We start from the raw sequence: 21,048 nt of genomic DNA, 5'->3' as shown, positions 1-21,048 counted from the left end.
ACCATCTGGAAACAGCAAACTGATTTCAACCCCTTAGTGAAGTCAACCAACGGAAGCTCACCTTGCTGACCTGTAGGTGTGAGAGGATAGCACCAAACTTGCGTAAAAGCTTGTTGATAGCAAAGCATAAAGCAGTCGGGGGCAAAACTCATGCTCAAAATACCATGATTTTTGATGACCACTCAGATTAAGCAGTGCGTCAGACTTTGGATAGAAAGTGCTTGCAAGTGCTTACAGCAATTTAAAATTGGAAGGAACAGACAAATGTGCAGATGCACATTCTAGTTCAGGTAAAAAAAATATTTTTCACCAGTCAGTGAGCCGACTTGCTTTGCTGCTTGCCAAAAAGGCTCAGTCCCACATTAGATCACAATATAAAATGGGGAAAGCTCTGCACAAAGACCATTTGCACATCCCTCGCCTGGGTTGTAATTACTACAATTAAAACATGAAAATCCAGTGGAATGATAATTAAAGAGTGTAATTAATGAAACACTGGAATTTTAAGATAAATTAGTGGCAGGAGGTTGTCACTCTTCAACATTAATCCAACTCTGCCCAGAATTTTATGTACCATCCACAGGCTTGCTATTCACCATGACAAGGAGGGAGCAACCAACTACTGAAGGTAGTCAATGCTGAACCACGAGTAACAGCTGATTCTAGAGGGTATCAAAGTCAGACCACACAGTGCAGAGTTCTCAGAACTACTCAAAGCTACACTTCATACAATAACCCAGGAAATGTTCAGAGATTTCTAGCTCCCATATTTTACGGAAGTCTGCTCAATAGAATACATAGCTGCAATTAGGGCAAGATACACATCTGATCACCCCACCCAAAATAAATTATTTAAGTTTTACAGTATTTTTACCCGATAAATGTCAGAGAGTCAGAGCAATATAGCACGAATACAGGCTCTTTGGCCCAATGAGTCTATGCGAACCACGTTGTCCACATAGCTACTCCTAAGTCTTCCATACAAAAGCTGCCAAACTTAATCTCTGACAATGCTGGTAGTTCCCATACACTTCTGGGAAAATATGGAGTTTTAAAATATCAATTATGCCATCTCAGAATGCTTGAAAATAACCACTTACTAAACACAATAGTGTTTATGCAAGACCGCTGTATTTTGTACCATTATGTCCTTAAAGAACCTTAGCATTGTATCCATCACCCAAGGTTCATGGCTTACAGCAAGGCATTTTAAAATTGCATGTCATCCAAAGAAATACAAAATTCTAAATTCTATATGCATCCTCAAATGCTATAATCTCCACATACTTTCATTGTCACAGATCTACAAGAGTTTATTACAAATTTACATGCAAGTCCACATTTCTCACTTCGCGAAAACACAATGAAAATAGTTTTTAAAATACTTTGCTTGGCAACACTTCTATATCTGGCTGACATGCTGCAAGAGAAAAATACTTCTACCATTTATGTAAATACTCCAGCACACCACTACATTCAGCACTGCAATATTCCCTAGATCATTCTGAAAGCTTTTAATGACTCTGTCAACTCACTTCAGGGCAACTAAAAGCAAGCAATGTAAACACTTTCAACAATGCAGTTAATGTTTCTGCTGATTTACCAACCATACCAGCCTTTGCAAAGCAGCACTAGGAACTGTTTAAGCTTTGGTACATCACAAACTTTATCTTTTCTGAAATGAATAAACCCTCTTGTAGAATCATGGCATAGAAGATTCAGCTCAATGTCCAAAGCAGTTCTACTAAACCAATATTTGTGAGGGAAAAAAATCTTTTTTGAAAGGAAACTTCACCAATTAGCCATTCACAAAGAACAAAATTACTATCTAGAATGGACAGGTCACCTTTACCAGAAAGGCTGGAAAGTCTATGCTTCTGTCAGCTGGATTTTAGAAAAGAGAGGGGACTTGATTGAAGCACAAGGTCCTGAAGGATCTTGAAAGGCTCTACATCTCTTGAATTTGAGATAACCATTTAAAAATAAAAGGGTTGCCCATTTGACAGAAATGAGGTAAAATTTCTTCTCTCAGGTGGTCATAAGTCTTGGGAGGTCTCTTCCTCAAAGGGCAGTGGAAGCAGTGTTTGAATATTTTAAAGCAGAGGCAGATGCATTTGTGATAAGCAAGGAGGTGAAAGGGCTCTTGAGGTAGGCAGGAATGGGAGGTTGGTTACAATCAATTAGGTGATCTTATTAAATAACAGACCAAGCTCAAGGGGCAAAAAAAAAACAAACTGCTGGAGGAACTCAATGGGTCAGGCAACATCTGGAGTTCAGGCGAAGGGTCTTGGCCCAAAATATCAACTATCCATTTCCCACTACAGATGCTGCCTGACCCACTGAGTTCCTCCAGCAGCTCATTTTTTGCTCCAGATTCCAGAATCTGCAGTATCTTGCATCTCCAAACTCAAGGATTTGAGTGGCCTGCTCCTAATTTGTATTTTAAGAGCTGCAACTAGATTTATGACAGTTAGTAATTAACAGAAAATTGTTATCATAATAAATACTGAATGATAAACAAGTGCATTTCTATATGAAGCACAAGAGCTGTGGGGGGGGGGGGGGGGGGGGGGGGGGGGGGAAGCAGGGGTTTCTTGGGCTATTTACAATGAATTAATTCCCATCGAGAGTGGAGATGGCAGGGTAACTCTCCTGTAGATCAACCTTGGTGATTGCACTGCTGTTGGGACTGCGACTGAAATCATTTGCTTAGAATTCTGGATTTATTTCCTCCAATAACTGATAGTTTCTACCCCTCATTTCCTCACTGCTACAAGAAGAGCAAGCCAAGGTGTTGTGCTAAATAGGGGCTTGATCCCACAAATGTACTCGTGCAGACGTACCAGCATTGGGCCATACCCGTGCATGCAACATTCAGTTTTCTCTCAGCATGTTCATCCTGATTCAGCCATTACCCTAATCCCTCCCTGACCCCACCTGCAGTTTTTCCTGACCTTAGTCTTGCTTCTATACCTCTCTCCTGATTACAAAGAGTCAGAGTCGCAAAGCACAGAAATGGGCCCTTTAGCCCACTGAGTCTGCGCCAAACATCAAGCACCCATTCACACTAATCCTGTACACTTCTCATTTTATTTCCCCACAATATCACAATACAGGTTTCTGCTTTTCTCCCCCAGATTGTGAAATTTCAAGGGAAAAGTCTACCTCAGCCACTCACTTGACTAATTTAGAATTTATACCCATCCCTGAAAATCCAAGAAAACATTTATGTTACACAATACAAATGGATTTTTTCCTTAAATTCACTCATGAGAATTTTTTTTATATATAAGGTTGGCAAGGCCCATACTTATTGGCCATCTTTGGTCAGTAACCCAAGGTCATTTTCAAGTGAATGGCAGAAGAACAAGAATGGAGGGAAAAAAATTCTTTACAGTGCAAGTTGGCAAGATCCCAAACACAGAGGTGTGGTGAAATCAGATTTCAGTGCAACCTCCAGCAGCCTACCGGACACATGCACCAAGATGACTAACTTGCAATGCTATGTAGGGTAGAAAAAATGGAAAGCACTCTTCTAATGAAGTTGAATGCTAAGATTTAGAACATTCAAGGCAGAACGAATTGTCTCATCTTATGTTTTTTAGATTCCTATCATAATTGTCCGGTAAATGTTACTGAACTCTTAGAATTACTTTGATATGAATTTAAGTGGCAAATCTGTATTGCAATTCCAGCATTGCTCCACACCCTTCCCCCCACCCCCCCCATAGATTTCTTCCAGACAGACAAGCCATGATTAACAAACCCTCATCACCCTCTCAGCCAGTACCAACACTACGTCATTCAGTCTCTCCTGAACTCCACCCAATCACAAGTATTCCTTTTGCTCTCACGACCCCTCCACCTTCCCTGCAACTTTGATTTTTTGACCAAAAGCCGTGAACTCGGAGACTCTTTTTCAGATGCTGCCTGACCTGCCGTGTTTCCTGCATTTTCTGTTTAAATTTCAGAATTCCTGCATCTGCATGTCTTTTTTTACTTCTCAATGGCATCAGGTTCATTTAGACAACAATATCACTTGACCTCTCTCAACTCCTCTAACCATGTCTCTTCTGACTTTCAGACTGACTTATTGACCATCTAGCTTGGTTATTTATGTATGTGTCAAATTTAGTTTGGAGCACATTGGGATAAACAAAATACATATTGTTGTTCTTTGCTGAAATATATTACTGGCACTTTAGGAACCAGAGTTCAAATCCATGTCAGCCTAATGGAGTAAACATAGTGTCAATTGCGCAGGTTCTTTGCAAATTAGTTTTGCTAATCTCAAGCCTGGAGGCCTAGTTCAAAAGAACACAATCTGACCATAACCCATCATTCTCAATCAACTGGGTTGTTGGGTGTGCCACAGAAAACAGAACTTCTTATAATCTGCATCATTAAATGCACATTGTTGGCTCTGAATATAAGACACCTCAATACCACTGGATCCAAAAATGAATAATGCTACTATTCTTCAATATCACCAGCAACTCTGAAACAGCTTTATGTCAAATATTTAAAACAAGAAAAAGAACACAATGTACATTACATCTGAGAAGCTGTACATCGTTCAGGGAGGACACATGATTACAAATAATTATTCAGATGATAAAAGTGGTGAAAACGTGACTTACCAACTTGTGTTGCAATTTTAATTTTTATAAGCTTAAACAGAAATAAAATGTGCTATCATTTAGACTTAAAATATTAAAGAGTAAATCTGGTATCTGCCCTTAACTTAGAAGTGAAATGGGCAGACCAAGAGGTGCACTGACATTGTATGGGATGGCTTCTCATCACCAAACATCAATGTGGCTTCCCCCCCAACAAAGATCTCAGCTTCCAACCAGTAGCACAAAGGAAGGAGCAGAACCTCCAGAGAAGAATCTCCATCCAATTTCATACCTACAACTTCTGAGTTCTCAAATACTAAAAGTGGAACATATCATTAAAGCAGCATCTTTTTCTCTCAAAGCTGACCCATATAACACAGGGCAGTAACAGTGCCCTGTAATATTTTCAAAAGGAGTCAATTCCCTTACAGAACTGGAAGATAACTGCCTGGAATTCCAAGACAATAGGAAATTCACCTGTTGAACTGAGTATTGTGAAAATGTGGTACTTGAGCCTTTTAAATAATGTCATAAAGCCATTATCCCTGGATCAAGTTAATAGAGGAATTACTAAGTCATAAACAGGGTGTGTGTGTGTGTGTGTGTGTGTGTGTGTGTGTGTGTGTGTGTGTGTGTGTGTGTGTGTGTGTGTGTCTATACACGTACGCGCACGCAGAATTTTTGTTAAAATTAAAGCTTCAGGGTATGTGGAATGGAGACTGGAGAAAGCTGCAAAAGTGGAGTTCATCTTGAGATCGATATTTCAGCAGAGCCTTAATCAGGACGACACATACAAAGCAACAAGGCCTTCCGACTGCTGGGTCACTTGAGAAGTAAAGTTTTTCTTTGCTTTTATTACTGTGTATTATTTTCATTCCGCAAGTTCTTCTATCAACACCTTCAATTAGAAGGCAAAAATAACCTTCCCATCCTTCAGTATAGGAAGCATTTTCTATCCATTAATTTCTATCCTTAATCCAAGCCAACAATGATTCTCCTATTCCACGACCTCAATTGTGTTAGCCAGGCTTTTGTGGTATTTTGTCAAATTCTCTTAAAATCCATACATCCAACATCCATTGCATTCCCTTCAACCTCCTCTGTTACTTCATTGAAAACATCAATCAGGTTAGTCAAATATGGTCTGCTTTGTACAAATCCATGCCAACTCTCCTTAACTCGCTCAAATCTTTCCAGTAACCTGTTAATTTCACTTCCTCCCCAATTTCTAAAACCTTACCCATCAGTGACGTAACTACAGGCTAGTCAGTCTAACATGGAATATTATTATATCCTTTCTTGAACAAGGGTGTCAAATGTGCCACTTACCAATCCTATGGCATCTTTCCTCTGTCTCAGAAGAATGAAAGACGACAGCGAACTCTTCTGTTAGCTCCATGTCCACTTGCCTTCACAATCTGGGTTAAAAGCTATCCAGACCTAGGGATTATCCACACTAATCAGCCAGCTTTCCAATAGGTCTTAACATCTATTACCTCTGCTATCTTCAGTTTTATTGACACTGTGTAAGCATTTTCTTCCTCAGCATTCCAGCCCTGTGCTCCACAGCTTGTATCACCTTCTTTGTCATTAATAAGCCCAACTCCACCTTTTACTGGTGCCTTCTTATAATAAGTACTTATACACAAGAAATAATTTCAAATTCTGCAGTGTTTATATCTCGTGTAAACCAAGGATGAGAAACTCAAATGCAGTGAAGAAGGACAATTGCAACAGACCTCAAAAGTAAAAATGAGGCAATGGAAGTGATATACTAGTTTCAGAGATGTGCAGTAACAGAGAAACCTGGGTGTAAATCTTTGAAGGCGACAGGTTAATTGCAAAAGATAGAGCTTCTCCTTGTCCTTACCTTCGTCCTCACCATTCTCCACATCTAACTGATCCTCCTCCATAATTTGGTATTGGTTTATTATTGTCACTTGTACTGAGGTACAGTGAAAAACTTGTCTTGCATATTGTTCATACCGATCAATTCATTACACAGTGCATTGAGTTAGTACAGCGTGCATTGAGGTAGTACAGGGTAAAAACAATAACAGAATACAGAGTAAAGTGTCACAGCATGACCATCTTTAATGAGACTATATCTCCAGATACATCTTCCCCTCCCCTTTCTCTGAAGGGATAATCCCCTCTGTGACTCCCTGGTCTGCCCATCCATCTCCACCTACCACTCCCCAGAATTCTTTCCCATTCAACCTCCAGAAATGGAACATCTGCCCTTTTACCTCTTCCCTTCTCTTCATCCAGGGACCCAAAGAGCCCTTCCAAGTGAGGCAGCAATTCACTTGCACTTCTTTCAGTTTAGTGCATTGCATTTGGTCCTCAGAAGGTGGCCCCCTCTACACTGAAAAAAACAAATCTAAAGCTGGAGACACAGCCCCGACAAAGGGTCTCCACCCGCAACGTCGGCTGTCCGTTTCCCACCATCGATGCTGCCTGACTCGCCGAGTTCCTCCAGCTCCTTTGTGTGTTGTCCCAGACCTGGTGGCCACTTTGCAGAAGACATCTGTTCTCTTTTGAAGAGCAACCCCGAATTTCCAGTTGCCTATCATTTTAATTCTCCATCACTCTGACCTCACTGTATTCAGCTTCCTACATTGCACTAACTGTACACAATGTAACTGAGGAACAACTTATGTGGAATTTTTGCAGTCTTGATTTCCTGAATTCAACAGGACTCCCTGAATTCAACCATATCAGGCGATCACACTTACTCTCCACAGATGTGGCTGCACCCTTCAGTTTGTTTCTTTACAAAAAACTGTCTTTTTCTTTAAAAAATTGCTACCTTGATAGCCTTGGTCTGCACTCAGTCCCAGATCTCCTTTGTTCTCTCCACTCCTCCTCCTCTGAAATGCAGAACATGCTTATTTTCTCACATTTCTGATGAGAAGTCCTTGACCTGAAACACCCAATTCAGATCCTCTCCCTACAGAAGCTGCTAAACCACTGAGTGCTTCCAACATTCTCTGCTGTTGTTTCAGATTTCACCATCTGTTGTGTTTTACTATAAAGAAGCAAAAAATGGTTACACCTCAGCTGGGGTAGAGAGTCCAGTTTTGGGCACTGGTTTTCAGGAAGACGAGAGGACTTAATGCAGTGAAGATTGACTGGAATGATACCAGGGATGAAGGACTTCAGGTTGGGCAGTGTGGAGAACAGGGATTGTTCTCCTAAAACCAAATAACTTTAAGATGAAATATGATAGGGAACCACAAACAAAGCATGCAGATACCAGAAATCCAAAACAAAAGCAGAAAATGCTGGTAGTACTCAGCAACATCCATTTTAAACATGAAAGAATCTGATACACTAAATGAGAAACTGCTTCTGTTGCCAGTTACAGAAAAAAAATCAGTAACCAAAAGATACAAATTTAATACAGGGGTCAGGGATACAAATATTTAATGTGAGGATATTATGTATGGAATGAGTTCAGAGGAGGTTCACAACAATGATCCCAGGAATGAAAGGCTTAACCTGTGAGAAGAGTTTGATGCCTCTGGGCCTGTACTCGATGGAGTTCAGAAGGATGAGGGGAGGAATCTCATTGAAACCTGCCGAATACTGAAAGGCCTGGATAGAGTGGAGGTGGAGAGGATGTTTCCATTAATAGGAGAGCCTAGGATCCAAGAGAACAGCCTCAAAATAAAGGTTGTCCATTTAAAAGTGGGATAAGGAGGTATTTCTTCAGCCAGAGGGTGATGAATCTGTGGAATTAGTTGCCACAGAGGGCTGTGGAGGCCAAGTTATTGGGTGCATTTAAGGCAGAGGTTGATAGGTTCTTGGTTGGTAACGGGGTTAAGGGTTACAGGGAGAGGGCAGAAGAATGGGGTTAAAAAAAAAATCAGCCATGATTGAATGGTGGAGCAGACTCGATGGCCTAATTCTGCTCCTGCATCTTATGGGCTTAAGGGCAAAAGAATCAAATGCGACAGAAAAGGCTTATGCAACTACTGGTCTAGATTACACTGTCTGAAAGGGTAGTGGATGTAGACTCAATAACAGCATTCAAAAAAAGAAACAGTTAAACATTAAAGTGGAAGTATTTTCAGAGATGTGGACAAAGAACTGGGAGCTGAGATGACATGGATGGATTTTTTCCAGAAATTACGCTGGTACATGAGCCAAGTAGCATCTTTCTGTGACACATGATTAAGTAATTGGTTTATTATTGTCACATTCACTGAGATACTGTGAAAGGCTTTGTTTGCATGCCATCCAGAAGATCATTCCATACATAAACACATTGAGGTAGTACAAAATGAAAAACAATAACAGAATAAAGGAATAGTGTTGCAGTTACAGAGTAAGTGCATTACAGGTAGTCAAAATAAGTTGCAAGGGCCATGACGAGGTTGATCGAGAGATCAGGAGTTCTTTATCACAGAAGAGATCTGTTCAGAAGTCTTATTACAGTGGGATAGAAGCTGTCCTTGCGCCTGGTGGTACACGTTCAAACTTTTGTATCTTCTGTCCAAGGGAAGGTGGGAGGAGACAATGATCAGGGTGGGAGGGGTCTTTGATAATCATATAACCCAGGGTGTGGCTTCATGTTCGGTGATTTGTCAAACTTCAATTCACTAAACCTGCAATTTCAGGGTAACTTGAGAGGATTCCTTCTGAATCTTCTGGAACAATTATAGAACAGTTTGGGGAACTGAACCACATCCAGTAATCTCTAGACCACACCCCTTCAGAGCAAAATCCGAGACAGTTTAAAAACACAGCAGAGTATTAAGGATTCATTTCATCTCTCAGCAAATAATCAGATTTTTTAAAGAAAAACCTTGTCTCCAATTATTGGCACTAATTTATAAAATTAAGTTTTCACTGCTGCAGATGCTAAGTTCTTATTTCTCTTCCACGCTGCATTACAGAAACAACCCACGTGGCCAGATCTCTTTTGCACAAGGATGCAAAATGATTTTGATTAACTCAACATTTTCCAAACCAACCTGGACCTGATCCAGTCAAGGTTCCAAACAAGAAAACTAGATGAGTTTGCACAATGCAGAGCCCAATTCTAAACAGAACATTTTGAATCAATCAGGTTAAAACCAAACTGGACACAACAGGGAGAGACCAAAGTTTTCACCTTTACTTCAGTCTACAAATCAGAGTGTGTAGAGAGGAGGCTGGAGGGATCCCAATTATACAATGTACCAAATAAAAATTAATGTAATCTTCCCAATTAATATTAGTACATACCCAAATTAGTTTTTTTTAATTTCAGCATAGCCGCAACACAACTTCAAATTGCATTCCAGTTACAACATTTATGATCCTCAAAATATTCAGTTCATAACAAGTCAATGCATTTGGGATCCAATGCACAATTTACCTCCCCTGCTGGGGATTATAAATGAATTCACAGTGGAGTGGAGCATGTGGAACATTGTCCCTTGGCAAGTTCCTGCCTTATCACACCATTCTCAATTAAGTTAAGAAACAGAAGAACAAAAACATGGTGTCCATCATTTCTTATTTTAAATTATCCGTAATCCATCACACTCAGCTCAGATACAAGATGTTAGCAATGCAACTGGAATGGCAACATTTTAGTGCACAGACATTTTGGGTGCATTCACTTTAATACTTTAATGACTACAATCAAAGTATTAGCATGTTAAGGACACTCTCATTTAATATAATCAAGACTGCCTCATTACTCCAGGTGTAATCAAATTGTATCAGGCTAATTGCATTGGCAGAGTTATTAAAAGATGTCTTCCATGAATGATATTATCCATCATCTGAAGTGATTGAGTACAGGATCTCAGACATCATGTTATAGCTGTACAAGTCATTGGTGAGAATACACTGAGTATCATATGCAGCTCTGGTTGCCCACCTATAGGAAGGATATCATCAAGCTGGAAAGGGTACAGAAAAGATTCATGGGATGTTGCCAGGACTGGAGAGCTTGAGTTATGAGAGGCTGGGACTTTTTTCCCTGAAGCATAGGAGGCTGAGAGGTGACCTTATAGAGCTATATAAAATCACGAAGGACATTGGTGGATGGTCGCCAGTCTACCTGGGGGGGGGGGGGGGGGGGGACTCATGCTTGGGGACATAGATTTAAGATGAGAGGGGAAAGATTTAAAAGGGACTGAGGAGAAACTTTTTTCCAGGCAGTGGGTGGTGGATATATGCAGCAAGCTGCCAGAGGAAGCTATAGAGGCAGGTTCACTTACAATGTTTAAAAGACATTTAGGCAGGTGCATGGATAGAAAAGGTTTAGAGGGCTATGGGCCAAATGCAGGCAAATGGGACTCGACATCTTGGTCAGCATGGATGAGTTGGGCTGATGGGCCTATTGTTATGCTGTATAACTCTATGATTCAAAACATGTGAAATCACTAGAAACTCTCCATTAGCAATAAAAGACTCCATTGTTTATCCCAAATGCACTCCACCTTAAATGCTTTGTGCACTAGATGATGAGGGGCATGGGCTCACATGTGAAAGCTGATACAAGTCAAGCAAAAGAATCCAGTTCATAATATGGAGAATATACATCTTATGCACCAATATAATCAAGAAATTGGCACTGTACAGCACAAGTAGTCAAATAGAGCAATAACTGCTTTGAATAAAGGAATGAGAAACATTTACAGTCATTAAAGAAAATCCTCAACACAAGAATTACTTCACCCAGCTTTAGGTTAATTTAACATTGATGAAAGTTAAGCTTGTATCCACTGGAGCTTAGAAGAATGACAGAGCTCAGAGGTGAAGCCTACTAGATCCTGAATGGTTTCAACAGAGTGGATGTGGACGCTTCCTCTTGCGATAGAGCCAGGGGTTAATTTTTTTTTAAAATGAGGTCACCCATTTAAGACAGACAAGATGAATTTTACCTCTCCAAGGACCAGAATATTTGAAACTCTCTTCTCAAAGGGCAATGGAAGCAAAGGCTTTGAATATTTTACGGTAGAGGTAGATAGATACTTGATCAGCAGGGGTGAAAAGTTACCACAGGTCAAGATTACAAAATGCAGAGTCAAAATTACAATCACATCAGCCATAATCCTATTAAATGGTAGAGCATGTTTGAGAGGCTGAGTGGCCTACTCCTAATTTGCATGTTAAATTTTAATTTCTAAATGATTCCTTGTTTACAATTACAGGAGGGAGGGAGGGAGGAACAGTGAAAATAGAATATGTAATACATTCTCAGCATGAACTTAACATTTCTGGTAAATAAAATTTACAAAGCTAGAGTTCAGATGAATGAACGTGTCAAAGAAAACCTTGGTGATTTATATTAGCTCACTTGAGGGTCTAAAAGACCAAAGGCTCCAAGAACTCTCGACTGCTGGCTTTAAATACACTCTGTGACTTGTTTTGATGGAAGTGAGAAACAGGAGTAGACCATTCAGGTTCTCAAGCCTATTCCAACATTACCAACTCTATTAACTCACCACTGGTCCACATTCTTTGATGTCCTTACCCAACAAAATGTATTGATATCAAAATTCCACAACCCAATGTCCCCAAGAGGTTGAGGGATAGAATTCCCCAAAAGTTCAGAAGAGCTTCAATATGCCAAAGTGTTTTATAGCCAGAGGTTGTCAAAGGTGGTATAAAAGTCTTTCCTTTCTCCTAAAGACTTTGTACGCTTGTTCTGACTTCCTTTGATTAAAATCTCTTCACATTTCAAGCAGCCCAATGCAAGATCAATAGTCAGATTAACATTCAAAGTAGACAAGTTCATTCAACTACCTTTTCAATGCAACTTGTAAATCACTCTTTCTCTTTACAACCCTTGAGCTGAAGACTAAAATTCTAACAGCTTTTAATTTTTCTGTACCCATGCAAAAACCAAAGATTCTTTAAAATGCTCTGAATTTATTATTCATCTCTGCACGATACCTTACTCACAAGGCACATCATCTCAATATTTCTTGCACTAACTGAAACATATGGCTAGCTTTGCAGTGCTTTAGAAGGCAGCTTTAAAAACAAAAGTCAAAAGAAAACTGCATATGCTGGAAATAAAAACAGTGCCAGAAAAACTCAGGTCAAACAGCATCTGTGGAAAGAGAAACAGTTAACGTTTCAGTTCAAAGACTTTTCATCAGTTCTGAGCTCTTCCAGCACTTTTTTTTAATTTCAACTTTTAAAAAATACAATTCCTGACATAGTAGGGGAAAAAATTGAAACAAAGAGTAAATCAGTATAAAAATTCTCACCCTTTACATAATGACACAACAGAAAGCTATGTGGCCCTATGGATCCATGCCAGCTGCTAGGCAGCAATCCCATTAGTCCCAGTCCCCTGTAGCACTGCAACTTGTTCCCTCTCACAGATCCCCATTAATTCTTTTTTGCCATTAACTTACACTGAGGGGTAATTTACAGTAGCCAATTAATTTACCAACACAAGAAGGAACTGGAACACCCAGAGGAATCCCACATGGTCACAGAGAGAAACAACATGCAGACAGCACTTAAGGTCAGGATTGAACCTGGGTCCCGAGATGCGAGGAAGCAGCATTGACTGCTGCACAAGTTATCAATTGAAGATTTTTTGGAAAAAACAAATGTCTCCTTTCAGCAAGATGTCAAATTCAAAGGTCTGAAGATCCACAGACCTTAGGCTATGGATGTTCAAGGTTCACTTGCAACAAAAATATTTACAAAAGTCATCAAATTTACTTCATGTACAGCTTACTATACCACAGAAGAAGTTTGTGCTCTTGATACTTCACTGTCTTTCAAGCCAAGGTGGAGACAGAAAGCCTCATATTCAAACTCTCATCTGCCAGCATTCATGTCTAATTGTGGGCAATCCTATCCTTTCTACTTTTGCCTGTCAAGTGATTCTCAATCCACCCATATTCAATCACCCTTGTTCACCCATCTTTTACATATTTTAAAATATTAAAACAATGTAAATTAATGAAAAACAACAGATTCTGTACAATTGCAGAATGTAAGCAATCACTGAATCAGAAATTTACAGCACACAAGGTGGTCTTTCAGCTCAATGTGTCTATGCCATAAAAAAACTGAGCTGTTTCTCCCATTTGAGTCTCAGTCCAAAGTATCATGCACTACAACTACCTTTCAAGTGTGATAAGTGTTTCTTCCCCCATCATTGTGAAAACCATTTTGTGTGATTGTAATGTTATGAATGTGTTTATCTGAGCAAAACTATGTACAAAACTAGTTAGTTACTACATACCTGATACTTCAGAGAATTCAGGAGCAACCTATAATGGAAATGAGCCAATTATGACTTTTTAAATTCTCATGAGATTGTAATGACAATTTAGAAAATTATTTCAATAAGGAGTAAAAAAAAAGCTGACCATGGGACAATTCACATTCAACATGTTTATGAAAACCACTGCAGACCAGACTAGGTTCTATTGGAATGAGCCGAGAATAATACCTTTAGTAAAATAAGCAGCCAGATTTCCAAAAAGACAAATTGTGGTTCAGCCCTAGTCTGGTAGAGTAATGTTATGGTAATCAGTAATTCATTTCATCATCTGAGACTAATTTTAGATCTTTCATCTAGACATTCAAATTAGGTGAACTATTATGGCACAATTCACCTCTTAGCTGTAAGAAATGTTGCAAACTATAGTAACGTAAGGGTGAAGTATCCAGTCACCTCAACTCAGTCTTACTGAAAGTGGCCTCTTTCTTCTGACTACAAAGGACCTTAGGTGACTTGTAGTTAGAATAGTCTGCTTTCAGCAAGGCGGAGTTGAGGTGACAAATCGAATCTGCCTTACCCACAGAAAGATTCATACAGTGCGGAAACAGGCTCTTTGGCTCAAAGAGTAGCACTAACCATCAAACACCCATCCACTCTAATACACAATACCATCAAGTCCCCCCAGATTCTACCACACTAGGCTCAATTTACGGTATCCAATTAATCTCCCAAACCGCATGTCTTTGGGATGTGGGAGGAAACCGGAGAAAGCCAGAGGAAACCCATGCAGACACATGGAGAACATGCAAACTCCACACAGACAGGAGCCAGGGTCAGGGTTGAACTGGGGTTGCTGATATTGTGAGGCAACCAGTACACTTTTCTCTAGATTAACCTTAAGCGAATTAGAGCAGAACAATCCAATATCTTAGGGTACAGTGATGGTGCAATGATTAAGTAGGCCAGAGTTCAAGTCCAACCACAGCAGCTGTTGAACTTGAATTCAATTAATAATTTGGAACTTAATAAAAGCAAACAAGTAATGGCAACAAAACTACTAGACTGTTGTAAAAGCGCATTTGGCTCACTTATGCCCTCAAGGGAAGAAAGCTGCCATCCTTATTCAGTCTAACCTGCATGTTAATCCAGATCCATCTATGCATTTAAATGCCCACTGAACTGGCCAAGCGAACCACTCGGCTTTACCATTACTATACTTGTACTGCAGCGGTTCGAGAAGGCAACTCAGCACAACTTTTGGTGGGTCACACAGTGGGACTGCAGGTAATGCAGATGCTTCATTGTTCCAATGAGCCGAGTTCAATTTGGGTGTTGTCTATGTGTCCTCCCCATCACTGTGTGGATTTCCCCCCACATCCCAAAGATGTGCAGGGTGGTAGGTCAATTGACCACTGTATATTGCCCCTAGTGGTGTAGGTGAGCGGTAGAATATGATAGAAACAGGAAGACTAAAACAGGAATAGTGTAGTATTAACATAAATGGGTGCCTGATGGCTGGTGCGGACTCAGTGGGCCAAAAGCCCATCTCTGTGCTCATTTGCCTCCATGACTCATCCAAAGGGCAATCAGGAAAGGGCAATAGATGAATTCACTCTCCCAATCTACCTCGTGGTAGCTCTTGCACTTTATCTGTCAACCTGCACCGCACTTTCTCTGTAACTGTAATACTATATTCTGCATTCTGTTTTCTTTCTACTACCTCGATGTACTTATGTATGGCATGATTTGTCTGGATTGCAAGCAAAACGAATGCTTTTCAGTGTATCTCAATACACAGAACAATTAACAAACCAATACCAATTTTCCATCAATGGACAGCATTGGATTGTGGCACTGCGCACAGTTCCTGTAATCTAGGTTTAAGCTTGATCTCAGCTGCTGCCCATGCAAGGTTTGTATGCCCTTCCTGTGATTGGATGGGTTACCCCCCCCCCCAAATTCTCCGGTTTCCTCCCACATCCCAAAGACAGGCAGGTGGTTCAGTTTATTGACTACTATAAGTCCTCAGAGTGTTGGTAGGTGAGAATCAGGAGGAATTGGTGGGCATGAGAGAGCACATAAGCTACAGCAAAATAAGTGAGGAAATCAGATTGGTAGGATTGCTCTGAGAGCTGGCATGGAATCAAGGGGCCAAAAAGACTCCGTCTAGGTCACGAGAAAGTTTGAGAATGCCCATATCTCCGAAAATAAAAAAAAAAGTCACACAAACTGATGTCACTGACAGTTAAAGGACTGTGGGCGTTAGATCAATGTATGAAGGATTACTCTTGACAAGCAGGTTTATGGCAATTTATTTTCATTCTAGCATGCTAGAACCAGTGATTCAGAGTGTTGCACTCAATTTCCCCACAACATAAGTATGCTTTACCCAAATTCAAGGATATGCAATGCATCCCATACTGAAACAAGTACATCTCCTCTTCCATGAGGAGCAACTCACAGCACTATTCATGTTTGAGGTCCCCCGATAATAAGGGCATAATTGGCCTATTTGAACAGCCTGTCCTGCATCAGTAGCCGCAAGCATTTAGTTTTATGTGTAGGTGCACATGCTACAGAGTACCTTTTTGCAATTTCTGAGATGAAAACCAATTTTAATTTCAAGAAAACTGTAGGTGAAATAGAGAGTACAGCCTAAAAGGTCAAGTGAAAGTTCACGAATCCCATCTGGCAAATATGTAATCCAGCCCACCCAAGTGGGTAAAATATCAAATTTTGTTTCTTCAGAATGATAAGGCAATAAAATGAGTATTTAGAATTTTCAAGACAAGTTAATTCACAACCCCATTACATCATAAATATCACAGCAAATAATTGCCACAACCAACAACACAAAACAATCAGACCAGGAGGAGTGCAACCAAACTACTGGAGTTTCCTTTAGAAAATGTAGATGATTATAAAAACAAGAAACACAAATGTCTGTACAATACTTTGCACAGACTAACACTAAAGTACTGTTCGAATTTCTAGTCTCCATATAAAAATAGAAAAGATCAAGGTACTGTAGAAAATAGAGACTTAAGAATTTTACAGAACTGAAAGCCTGCAACTAGTTTAAGTGGTTACAATCCTTTCCTGCAAAACAGAAAGATAGAATGAATGCTTTATTACATTATGAAGAGATTAAATTGGGTGGTTGTGGAGAAATTGTTTCCAGAACAAGATAGCCTCTATAACAGATCAACTTTTTTAAAATTGAGAAGGAACTTCTCTATATCATGCTACCAAAGACTGATTGAAACAGAATTAATAAATGGTTATTATAACCTAACTCAAGAGGCAGGAATGGATGAAATGCAGATTTTACAACTCACCCAAAAATGTTTTCCATATTGTTACGGACTAGGTTACTATTGGTGAATGTCCTTTTAAGATAAGAGCATAGTGGTGTGTGTGTGGCGTGCTTATGTCAACAGAAGATAAAGGACGTAATGACGTTTTGGAGCAGTCAGTCGAGAGAGAGAGAGCGAGAGAGAGAGCGACCAGCCTGCTAGTTTCTCTATCAATGGATGAGAAACAATAACTGTGTCTGTCACTACAATCCACATATGGATTATTTGGAGTAATCCGGTGGAGTCCACTTTGTCTTTAACCTGTGGAGGGAAACAGGTATTTGTGTGTGGACGGCCACGATTCGGATGCTTTTCGGGGTGAGGAAGTCACTACCGAATAAACACTGAGGTGTTGTTTGGGTTCCATCGTGGAACATTTGGATTTCGTAATTACTATGTCTTATCTTCAGTCAACGGTGGTTGTTGAAGAAGCCGTTGCTCATGTTTCACCTTACGGCTTGCTGAACTGAACTTTAAGAACCATTCCTGGACGTGGAGTTTGGGAATTTGCCACACACACACTTCGAGTTTAGTTTTTGGGGTTAATGTTTAAGATTGAACATTTTTACTTCTAACATTCTAACATTTTTACTTTTATTTTTCTTATTATCATAAGTAGCTATTAATAAAGCAGTTTTTAAACACTGAATCATGACCCAGTGTGTTTCTTTTGTTGCTGGTTCGTAACAATGTATTTAGATTTGGAGTAAAATCATGGTGGGTTGGAAAATATAGAAATACACCCAATCTAAGTAGTTTTCCAATGAGCAGATTGAGTTAAAGAATTCCTTGATGTACCAAAGGGGATTTGAAACAAGAACTAAATTTTTTTACGCTTCAGATTTTCTCTAAAATTCTCTTATTGTGCCAGCAGGGAAAGGAGAACCAAGAAATTTAGGGAAGACAAAATATTGGAGTCAATATAGACCAATTTTGCCAGATGTTTTTTTCCAAACTGCTGGTTGTATCTAATTCTGTTTGTTTTTTTTTACTGTGCAACCACTGCACGACGTGTCCTCAACCTAAAAAGATTAGAATAATCCAATAACACATGATAAAAAGTTAACTAACCTTTCATTCAACAATCAATTTAAATCAGGTGTATTATGAAAAATTAAATACTCCCAGAACACAAGGTTCAATGCTGGCTAAATTATTAACTCAGTCATTAACAGCTGAGATGTTTTCATATGTAAAGATTTTGAAAATACATTGAAGAGGATGCAATGTACAGAGCTAAGATTTAATGCAATTTTAATTAGATATCCTTAACACCAATGTGTTTACTTGTAAGCATTGTGTGGATGATCCAAAAACCCACATTAGCATCATACAAAGTTAATTCCCCAATTTTTAAAATATTCCAGTAAAAATTGAAAATTGCGTATCACAAGCTTGTGCCACTGTTTTATCAAAGCAGTACAATGGATCCTCTGTACAGAACACTGATTCAGTAACAATTTAAATCAATTACATAATAACCAACATTTTATGCATACTTGAAGCAGTTGAACCAGCCAGAAAAAAAAGTTAAGGGTGTAAGAGATTGTTGTGCAGTTGCCAGCCTGTACTGAGTTAGTGCCTAAGAAACCTACAAGTTATAATAGCTGAGCAGCTCGTCAAAATTGTGGATATTTACATATTTCACCAGCGTTATAAATGTTCTACAAAGTAATTAGCCACTTGAATTGGTTTACTGGTTTGGTCAACTCTGACACAGGAATGAATGGTAACAAAACAGGACAAAACCTTGTATCAAACTCAAGCAAATAATCCTCCTGCCCGTTTAAAGGTACATGATTTCATCTTCTGCAGCTGAATGCAGCAATGCTCAACCTTCTGTACGGCAGGTTGGCCGAGGTTTCTTTTTAAAAAGTGGAGGGGGTTGGGGAGGAGGTCGAGGGGGAAATTGCTACCTTCTTGTTCTGGGAATTGATCAAGGAACTACTTAAAAGATTACATCACGCCTTGACAGGTCGCGTCTCTCCAGTTCAAACCATACAAAAAGAACCGTTAGGTCTGCGAGGCGAAACGGCACACCTCGGCACAAGTACGTTTCAAGAGTTCAGAAATAGAAACAAGAAGCTTTTGGCAACACCTTTTGATCATTGGTTTCTTTAACTTGATAGAAAGCACTGCCTTTCCCTCAGCACCGTCCCCACACCCCAACAAACAAAAAGTTTTGTTTTGCTGGTTAAGCTATCAATATTCGATCTTTAGGCTATAACAACAGTACCTTTTGGTCCACGATAGAGCAGACGAGATCCTTGACGGCAGAGAGGGAGATGTCCTGTGCCTCGATGGTCACCGGTTCGCGTGTGAGGCCGATCTGCAGAAGGAAGGAGACGCCGTTGAAGGATCCTCGGGAATTGGTGGGACTCGGGGCGCTGAGGCTCCCATTGGAAACCCGGCCCGAGAGCACAGCGGTGGCCGGCGGAGACAGCGACGGCGTGGGCGAAGAGGCGGGCAGCGGCAGCGCGGACGGCAGCAATCTCTGGGACACGGGAGGAGACGAGTTGCTGTTGCTTGACATCTGGCTGGCTCCCCGGCGATGAATTTCCACTCTGAAACTTCCAGCGTTGCAACAATAAAACAACAACCAAAAAAAACAAGAAAAAGAAACAATGCAGCAAGTCCCAACAGTCCACTCTCCCGAAGGTTCACTGAAACGGGAATGCACTCTGGCGGCCTGGCATTTGCCGTCAAGTTTGGTCAGCGGTAGCACTCTCTTGATATCCCACTCATGTTCCCCACTCCCCTCTTCTCTCCCTGTACTTTCAATCCGCCGTCACAGACGCTCAGTCCGTCACCGGAAATACTCTGCAAGAGAGGAAAAAAAAGAGAGGGGGCGGCTCGTTGAACAGATGATTTTTAAATATGTTACCAACTTTCCGACATGTGCATCAAAAGCGACAAAAAGAACCCGAGAATGTGCAAATGTATCTTTTTTTTCAGGGCGCTTGCATTCACCGACTGGGGGGGGATGTTGATGTTTCCTACCGATGTAAGTTTGTGTGTTGAGAATCTTAAGCTTTCTACTCAAATGTCCAGCATCGGTAACCGCCACAAAACGACGGGGGGAGGGGGGGCTGCCCCTGGTTGTGATCAGGCTGCTCCCGATGGACTGGCGAGAAGGGAAATTCGGACGGTGTTGCTCGGGCCAATTGGGCCGGATGGTTCTAAATCTCTAATATCCGTTCATCTCCATTCACATTATTGGCTATTGGTGTGTTTCCGACTATTTTTTTTCCAAGGGCTCGGTGATTTAGGGAGGCTCTCTGAGTTTGCCCGGAAACATTTATCGCTAAATGCGCAAGGATCTGATGACACCAATCGTGAAATAAATCATCAGTGAGCAAACCACAGGGGTCCCCATTGCGCCTGACACACACAAACTGCTGCTTTCAACTGGAGATCCGTAACTGCGGTACTGGGAAGCTAGTCGATTACTTGTACAGCACACTGGACTCTAATACTTCCTATCTCCATTCAGATAGACACAGGTTGCCAATCGCTGGTCTGGTGTGCTACAAGGAAAATGAAGATGTACGTCCATAGGTACATATCTTGGCTCACGTGATCTTAAAGGCGATTCCAATCCCAATGTAAACTCTGCTTTGTAAAGTTCATAAACTGGATGGTACTCTGCAGATACCATCGACAATTTACAATACAGTGGCGGTCACGCGTAACAGGTAACGCCATGTATTAACGTGTGCACTTACACACTCATAATGCCCTCAAATTAGGGCAAGGAAATCAGATTATTAGTTCAAAATAAACAGTTATTACTGGCATGGGCACGATGTGATCATTGGTCTTTTGTTTACCTCCACAGATGCACTTTACATGATTCCATGAAAACAGAATTTAA

At 40.4% G+C, this 21,048-nt stretch overlaps 1 protein-coding gene across 2 annotated transcripts in view; it reads right to left on the bottom strand.

Annotated features, from left to right (window-relative positions):
* The window catches only part of prkd3 (protein kinase D3), a 294,030-nt gene extending 274,050 nt beyond the window's left edge, over positions 1 to 19,980 (bottom strand). For both annotated transcript variants that reach the window (XM_052011314.1, XM_052011315.1), the window contains exon 1: positions 19,411 to 19,980. In XM_052011314.1, coding sequence (XP_051867274.1) covers positions 19,411 to 19,707 — 297 coding nt within the window. In that variant the 5' untranslated portion in view covers positions 19,708 to 19,980. The remainder of the gene's footprint in view (positions 1 to 19,410) is intronic.
* Positions 19,981 to 21,048: the final 1,068 nt, after the last annotated feature.

This window comes from Pristis pectinata, chromosome 3 (assembly GCF_009764475.1).
Source record: "Pristis pectinata isolate sPriPec2 chromosome 3, sPriPec2.1.pri, whole genome shotgun sequence".
Taxonomy (NCBI): Eukaryota; Metazoa; Chordata; class Chondrichthyes; order Rhinopristiformes; family Pristidae; genus Pristis; species Pristis pectinata.
Note: the sequence above shows the minus strand (reverse complement) of the source record. Positions and strands in the feature narration are given on the sequence as shown.